Source organism: Patella vulgata, chromosome 8, assembly GCF_932274485.2.
Source record: "Patella vulgata chromosome 8, xgPatVulg1.2, whole genome shotgun sequence".
Lineage (NCBI taxonomy): Eukaryota > Metazoa > Mollusca > Gastropoda > Patellidae > Patella > Patella vulgata.
In genome coordinates, this window is record NC_065886.2 from 4361249 (window position 1) to 4370294 (window position 9046).

The 9046-nt window shown below is 34.9% G+C and overlaps 1 protein-coding gene across 1 annotated transcript; it reads left to right on the forward strand.

Annotated features, from left to right (window-relative positions):
• The first annotated feature begins 2013 nt into the window (after positions 1 to 2013).
• On the forward strand, positions 2014 to 8408 carry LOC126830589 (uncharacterized). Its single transcript, XM_050560988.2, has 4 exons — positions 2014 to 2025; positions 6293 to 6415; positions 7314 to 7423; positions 8402 to 8408. Exons 1-4 carry the CDS (start codon positions 2014 to 2016, stop codon positions 8406 to 8408), a joined length of 252 nt encoding a protein of 83 aa, XP_050416945.2.
• The last annotated feature ends 638 nt before the right edge of the window (positions 8409 to 9046 follow it).

Consider the following 9046-nt stretch of genomic DNA (forward strand, 5'->3'; position numbering starts at 1 on the left):
ATAATAAAATGTGTTTACCAATTTGTAAGTTCATTTATGTTTTATTAAAAAATTATTTTACTTTTTTAAGATATGAAATATTTTTTTACGTACGCGACAATAGGTGATAAAAATATAGGTTTTGTTTATTTCTAAAATCAAATGGTGATGGGTTGGCCACATCTACAACAATAGAATTTGTTTATTTCTAAAATCAAATGGTGATGGGCGTGACTACCTCTGTGGCAATATGCGTTGGGCATAAAACATTGATTTTATTTTTAACTTTACTTACTGTAATATTGTCTTTCTTTATGCATATGTTCGGCTGTGATATAATTTAGCCTGTGTCGTGTAATAAACAACATGTGTGCAATTTCATTTCTCGACCAGCTTAATTAGATGCCTCAAGTTTGACAATGTCCCTAGAGTTTACCAGTAAAAGTAAAATTATTTGGCAATTAAGTGTTTATTATCAGAGCTGGTGAATTTTTCATACAGATCTGTCCTGAATTGTGCTAGGGGCTAAAATTTTGAACATATTACAATTTTCATTAAAGGACTGAATAGAATGTAAAATGACTCTTGGTGACCATTTGATGCTTCTACTAGGCTTGACCACAATTCACGGATAAAATGCAATGGATGTGTGTGACCTTTTCCACCCGTGTGCTGGATGGTCTGCCTTAACTAGAACAAAAGACATGTGATTTATATTTATAGATCTACCTGATAGATATGTCAAGCTGTCCAGATGGGGAGTACAACAGGGTGTGCCACTACATGGACCACTGGTCGAAATTCCATGTATTATTCCCATTGAAGAGAAAGACTGCAGACGAAGTTGCGAAAGGGCTAGAAACCTTTGTCTTCCCTTATTTAGCCCCCCCCCCCCACGCATTCTCCAGTCTGACAATGGCAGAGAGTTTGTGCATAATGTTGTTAAAGAGTCTTACCAGAAATGGAAAGGTAAATATTGTTTTTGTTACATTCAAAACTGATGTTGAAATGATAGGCATTGCAATAGATATTTATCTGTGTCAATATGAAATGAAGTCAAACAACTGATTATCGTTTCTGTTGCATCAACAAAGATCAATTGTTTCTCCATGTTTCCAAAAGGTACAAACGTTTGAAAATGATACAAATATATTCTAATGGCATGTATACAAAATGGATTATTAATGGTTCCTGCTTTTATACAAGTAGCTTAGTCTCTAAATCAGTATCATGCAAAGTTTTCGACATTGAAAACACAAATTATTCGTCAATTTAAATCAATATTGAGAAGGTAATCTTACTGGGAAAAGCAGGGCTGCGAGTAAAAACGAAAACGATTGAATGTAACTCAGTTTATATGCATTCATATTACATTATTATATGCATTGTCACCCATTTAGCTCATTCCATTTTATATCTTGTGTTTGGTTTGTAACACTTCAAGTGATCTTACAAGCAGCATAGTGAATGACAGGCCAAGGCATCCGCAATCCCAAGGCTGTATTGAAAAAGGCAATGACCTGGTGAAGCGGATGATACGGACCCGAGCACAAGACGAACAATTAGAAAACTCAGACAAACCATGGTCCTCTTGGTTGGGGAAGATAATGTGTAAGTTTTAGATGTATTATACTTGTTTAGGACATAATCTGCATTTTCTAAAAGTAACAGTTTTGGGTTTTTTACAAACACATGCCCCAGTCATTCAATGGATAAAGTAATTAGGGAATTGACAGGTGAATACATGTAGTTATGTTGTGGTGGTTGGCCAGTACAAATGTCCTACTGTTCTGCTCCGAAATGGGTCAATGAAGACAGGCATTTTTGTCAATGTTATTTGCAATTTGCATTATGAATTTAACCACCTATAATGCATTAAGTGTAAGTGATGTAGTTGTCTGTGCTATTTGTTGCTGTGTAGCTGGGTTATTTTGCTCTAAATGAAAATTGATGTTATAGATTTCACAGTCTTCCTCCTTTCTGCTTGCTGCTACTATAGACTTAATGATCAAACCATCTTTTCTTTCAGATGATATGAACTGTTTGGTAAGCCCGACGACAAAAAAGACCCCATACCAATTAGTTTTTGGGCAAGAGCCTATGAGTAACATTATTCCGGGATTTTCTTCTGAGACCCTGCTGGAGGAGAAAGATCTTACATAAATAATTCAACCAAAGTGTTTTGATTCATACATCAATTTAAAAGATGACAACAACAAACAAACAGAGCTATCATCAGACGACTTTGGTCTGAAGTTGGAACTGAGCCCAAGCCCAAGCTCAGAAACCAGGCACAGAGCATTAAGAAAGGAGGCAGATATTGACTATCGAAATGCCATCTCAAAGATGAAAGCAAATTTACCACTAAATTCGTGAGTTTGGGATTACGTTTCTGTTAAAATCCCAACAGTAGACAGAGAAATATTAGGCAACACACGACTTCCATGTGTTGTTGTCAAGCATATAACAGAGAAATCGGGAAGCAAAAGCTATGTTCTGAGGTGAGATATCAATTTGACTGATTACACATTTCCATTGAGACATTTACATTTCACTACATCTGTGTGTATGCAGCATGCCACCGGATCTGCGAATACACCCTTAGTGTAATTTTACTCACAAATAGGCTTGACCTGTTGCTCACACAGTTTTTTTTGTAATCATTTCATTTTAAGTTATTACAGGTCCAAGAATGGTGTAATCAATTTGTTTTTAATCATTACAGGTCCAAGAATGGTGTTTTGTCCGGAAAATACACTGACTCGCAATTAGAACATTACACATGTCGTAACCTGGAGGAAATAGATACCAGTGGGTGGGAAGAAGAACAACCAATCCCCCTCAGGAGTGCAGTGAATTCAGGTAAGAAAAAATTATTGATTGGTGATTGATTTTGGCCAAATATGCTCTGTGTATTACTCTTTTGCTGCCATATGCACAACTGATACAAGTTTTTTTTAGTATGTTAAAAGTGATGGAACAAATCATGAATCAGTACCCCAGATTCATAGTATGGTAACCAGAATTTATATTGTGATACATATGATTTTTGGCATGGTGCTATGCATAAATTAAATTGCACAGTCATGCAAAGAAAATATTGTTTTATACGCCCTTATTTTCATGTGGATGTAAATATATATATCCATTGCCCCATTGTACGAAAAATCACTTTTCCAAAATATGAGCCTATGTTGCATGGCCCATATTTTGATGGTGTATTGTAGACAAAAAGTCTTGTACTTTTTACAACCCGAGTTTATATCGTACAGGTGCTATCTTTAATGCCTATAAATTGTATAAATCAATTGCACTCTATAAATTACATTCCCTTAGGCACCAAACCGGTTGTCAAGAAAGCCAAAAAGGTAACGAAAGAAAAACAAACAAGAAAGAAACCAGCACTTAATGGTATGTATAACTGGCACTGGCCAGCTGTATTTTTGGAGTACTGGTACCTATATTTAAAGTATCCGAGTCTCTAATTCAATATCCAAAGAGTTCGACATTGAAAACACAAATTATTTGTCAATTTAAATCAACATTGATGCTGGGGTCTTACCGGAAAAAGATGAGCTTCCGACATCCAATATTTAAGACAAAATAAACATTTTACCATTGGTACACGAATCATGTACCCTAATGCATTTCAGCCCCATTTGTTACAAGGGACCCGATGAACAAGGCTAGACATATTACACCAAATTAAACGGCGTCGTCATTCTTATCTGGAGAGCATGCGCAATAAATACTATGTAAACTGAAATAACCAGATGCTGGAAATTGGCATTTGATTGAGACTTTGGGCTTATTTTGCCGAACATAACTGATTTGTAATGACAGTAAAAACAGAAAAGATTGAATGTAAATCAGTTTACACACATTCATCTTACATTATTATCAATTTTCATTTAGAGCAAAATAACCCAGCTACACAGCAACAAATAGCACAGACAACCCATTTGTGTCACATAGTCGAGTAGGAGGATGACATTTACAATAGCATTTTGTATTGTAACCAAATTTTGTATATTTTATATTCCTTAGGAATCCAAAAAGATGATAAAAAAAGCAAAGTGATAAACAAAAGTAATCAGGCTATAAAGAAACCAGTCCTTAATGGTATGTACAACTTGGGTCAAAGCACTGTCAACATCAACTTTTTAAAAGCCAAATTCGTCGTACATGTATATTGACGTCGCCCCCTTGGTATGCCTCTCTCCGCCGTTAGTGCCATAGCCCCACACAAATGTTGATGGGTGGTCTCTCATACACCAATGGTCATCCCTATTGTTTAGGTGGCATGCAAGCCCCCAGAGGTACGGCAATGCCCATTTTCTCTTTGATCATTCTCTCTTTATATTTTTTGTTTATAGCCTAGTCTCATACCACAGACCCAACACCTAGCCTTCTTTTAATATTATAGCCGTCACAATAATTTCAGATTTCAGTCCCTTCATATATTACAGTGGTAGCATTGCTACTGTTTTAGTACTGCACTGTGTTATTATATTACAAACATGCAGCACCACGTCAATTATGTTGAATTGCCATTGCGATTATTATAAACCTTTTCTAAATAGCAAAATCTCTCTACTTCAGAACAAGAGTTAATAACAACGGCCAAGTCTTTGAGGACACAGACAATGACCTTAGAATACAATCTACCGAGAAGCCTCTTTAGTCTGGAGCAAGCAGAGTCCAGCTGCCCAGTCTATGGTCTTATTATGGAAATGGGGGAATTTGAAGACGACATAGACAGGCTGTCAAACGTGTTGGCCCCGCATATGAATTGTTCTGTGGTAGAATTCCATCTAATAGTATCCATCATGGTACAAGCACAGCAATTGTCAATCCCTGCTGCACAACTAATGGAAGCGGCGTTGGAAAAGCCAAATCATTTAAAACAACTTGTGGCCAAAAAATATTGACATGAAAAAAGAAATTTATGTTAGAGAAAGACAGATCTCCTGTGAAAATTTGCAAACAGTGCAATCCTGTCTAGACGATCAAGTAAGTTTTTATAATTTTATGAAAGTGAAGGTCATTTGATGTTAATGATTTGTATAAACATGGTGTCATTCCATATATTGTATCACAATTAAGGGCACAGAGAATGCTAGGTATCTAATTTTATTGTACAAATACAATACAGAAATTCCAAAAAATATATTTACACATCTTATTTTCCAGTCGCAATCTATACATATGTAAGTATGTAAATAATGAACAATTTTAGCTTCTGCTTATGGTATGCTTATTCCTCCCTCTGATATATATATACATATAATCCATTATAATTTCTGATGTGGCATGTTGGGTGTATGTTTGTTAATAATACTTCTATTTATTCCTTTCCATTATCTTGTAGAATGTAGGTGCATGTGTAGATAGTCGTTTCATTAGTCATTATATTTTAATTATAGTAGTATCATTTTTTAGAACTTTATTCTTTGTCCATCATTCCCTTCGTGTATAAATAATAGTGTATGGTGATAACCATTATAGATCTTGCTTGAAGTATCTATAATCATATGTATCTTTAGCAAATTTAACACTGGAATTATGTCAATCTAAACAAGCTATGGCAATGTGATGAATAAATCCTATTTCACCTTAAATTCGCTATCAAAAAACATAATTCAAGTTAAATACTAGATTCGTTTAGCTATCATTAGAGACGAATTATGTCAGATTTTGATAAAGAGCTGACTGTGTTGCTATGATACATGTAGTTAAAAATAGATAATGACTGAATATATTAAAAACTTAATCCAAATTACTTTATTCTGAGAGAAGTTATGGATGTTTGCATAGTCTAGAGAGTCCATTACAATTACAGGCTTCTCATGTTAATAAATGTCAGACAAAAAAATTATTAAACATTTAAAAGCAGAAAAAAAGACCTGCAACAGGCAGATTTCGCTTTTACTTAACATCGTTAAAATATTTTCGGTTCATGTTTTACAGGTAATACATGCTTTCCTAGAGCTTTTAGCAGTTAGCAGCCCCAACAGAACTCTAATCTTACCATGCTTTTTGGCTACCAAGTGGTGTAGTGGAAATTTTGATTGGTTGTACTTAAAGGTATGGACATGATACTACAAAAAGATGCCACATAAGTACTTTGTCCCCGTTGATGTGTCTTGACTCCTTAATTTAAAATAGGAGAATGCACGAGATAGTAACCTGTTATGGCCTCTCCATATTTCTATTTGCAATGTCAAGAACACTTGACTACAACTAATATTGATGTATGACAACCAAGGCTCTTTGTGAATACCATAATACCCTTTTTTTCTAATATTTTCAGAAGAAATGCACGACATTTAAGTATATCATGGTACCAATCAACACTGGCAACCACTGGATCATTTTGGTAGCCAAACCAAAAACAAAAATAGTTTCAGTTTTAAATTCACTTTCTTCGAAGAGTGTAAATAAAGAGTATATGGAATATTGGAGGTTAGTTCGAATACACATGTAGTTCAAATACATACATTATGGCATCCAACTTTCTGAGGTACCTTAAACTCCCATTGCGTTATTGGCATTTTTATATTACTCACAGATTAATCCACCTGTAGAGATACACGTTTCACAATATTGTCGTTTGCAAGGGATTATATGGAGCTAAAATCATGCGTAGTCTTTAAACTTTGAATTTTCGCCGGACGGGGGCGGCGAAAATATACGCCCACATTTCAAAGTGAGCGTATACAAATGGTTTATTATATCAGCACTCAACCAATATTTTTTGTTGTTTTTGTCAATCCAGGAAATTCATGAAACTTAGTGGAGAGAAGACCGAGGAAAGACTGATGGAATGGGAAGAGGATAAAGTTATGGTCTGGCATCAAGAAGATGGAGAAAGTTGTGAGGGTTTTATTTTGATGGTAAGAAAACGCTACTACAAATTATCTTGTTATATTTAAACTGTACCCTTTACGTGTCACATTTGTGGTGCCTGAAGAAGTATAGATAATTGTACTGAGTAAGTTATACCTGATTTTTAAGTCCGATTTTTCGATGACATCCAGTTCATAGATATTCCGCTTTCATTCTCAAGTTAATATATTGAATAAATTGTTACTATGACAGGGTATGTCATTCTTATGTCATTCTACTAGTAACCAGTTGTATGTTCAGCTCTTGCTGTGGTCCCCAAGCTTTTATAGACAATTGTCCACGCATATTTTTTCATTTCTCACATTGATAGCTGCATTTAAGGGTCCATTAAATATTACAAATGTGGTGCCCTTAATGGTATGCCCGGTTTTTCTTTCCAAGGTAATGCTTCATAATTGTATTTTTCGTTTTCTTTCTATTTTCAGTACGCGGAGGCTTTAATGATGGGCGTTCATCCTATAATTATGAGACAGCAACATGTACCAATGTACAGAAAATATATTGCTGGGGCATTAGTATATGTTGCAACAAACACGTCAAGCCTTTGCGACCTGTCGACTACATGTATCAATCCGAAAAACAAATGTATCCAATGGATAGAATGCGACAATTGTGGGAAGTGGCTGCATGTCAAATGTGCCAGTATCAAAATGAAAGATGTGCCGGACCAATTTTACTGTGGTGACTGTCATTAATTGGATCAATGTGGGAGATAATTGAAAAGGGTATGCCACTCTGTCCGTCCACCACACTTTATTGGACAGAATAACGCTGCTTCTAATTGAGCTGGAATATTCAAACCTCTGTACCCATCAGATGTTGCAATTGTTATACGATGTTAAAAACCAGTATATCATGGTACGCAAATAGTGTAAAAGTATATAATAGGTCACAATTTTTGGGCAATTTTTTATGCAAAATATTTTGATATTCACGCATGTTGGATCAAAACAAACAAGATTATGGTCCCTGAATGTACCGAAAATCACGTTTTTAGCTTGTGGTCTATCTAGAGGTCACATTTTATCCCATTTTAAAAACCGTTGTAATTTAGCACTGTTACACTGTTGGTGTACCTACCTACCCCTTGTTCAATACTGTGTTTTTGTTTATTTGTATGTATTATTTAAAGTAGTGAAATTGTTAATTGTGGATTGTTTGTTAAATGGGGATTAGTTTTGAAAAGTTCTTTTTATATGCCCATCTTGAAATGTGGTCGTATATTGTCATCACCCCCGTCATCAAGTGCTATCTGTTTTTACTGAAAATTCAAATATATGTTTATATCCCGATATCTTGGTTCCTTGAGGACGCTCTACATGCTAAAGTAAATACTTTAAAACTATATCGAGTGTTTAAGGTCGTGAAATGAAGAATCCTATTTTGATTTTCACTGATTTCCGATAATTACTGCTATGGTTACGGTCCTTGATCACTTTGAAATATCTTGTGGACACTAGAAGCTAAAGTTGACTTAAAAATTTATACACAATGTTTTGGGTCATGAGATTAGGTTTTAAATATTTCTCATAATTACTGCCAGAGTTAAGGCCCTTGATTACTTAGAAAAAGTTTGGCAAAAGTAATCATTCGATTGACTTTAGATTGATACACATCTGTTAAGGTCTTGAGATAAACAAGTACATGTATGTGGATTTTCAATGATTAAAGCTTATCATTGGGCAAAGCAAGAAGCCAAACAAATTCTAATAATTTTCTATTAATTACTTCATGAGTTGTTATTCTTAATCAGATTTTAGTGTATTATAAATGCTTCATTACCAACAACTGTAGCATAATGTTGGTGTATGGCAACCGCTTGTTTAATACTGTGTTTTTGTGCATTTATAAGCTTATATATTATTAGTTAATTGTTAATTGGAGATTAGTTGTTATATGGGGATTACATGGGAATATTTTTACATGTGGATTATTTTTAAATACCCACATCGAAATGTGGTCGTATATTGTTGTTGCCCCCGTCTGTCCGGCGTCCACACCCTAGAGGCTAAAGTTAATATCAGATTGACTTTAAATTTATACTGTTTAAAGTCACGAGACGAAGAATCAAATTGATTTTCACCAATTTCCGATAATTACTGCTAGAGTTACGGTCCTTGATCACTACGAAATATCTTGTGGACACTAGAAGCTAAAG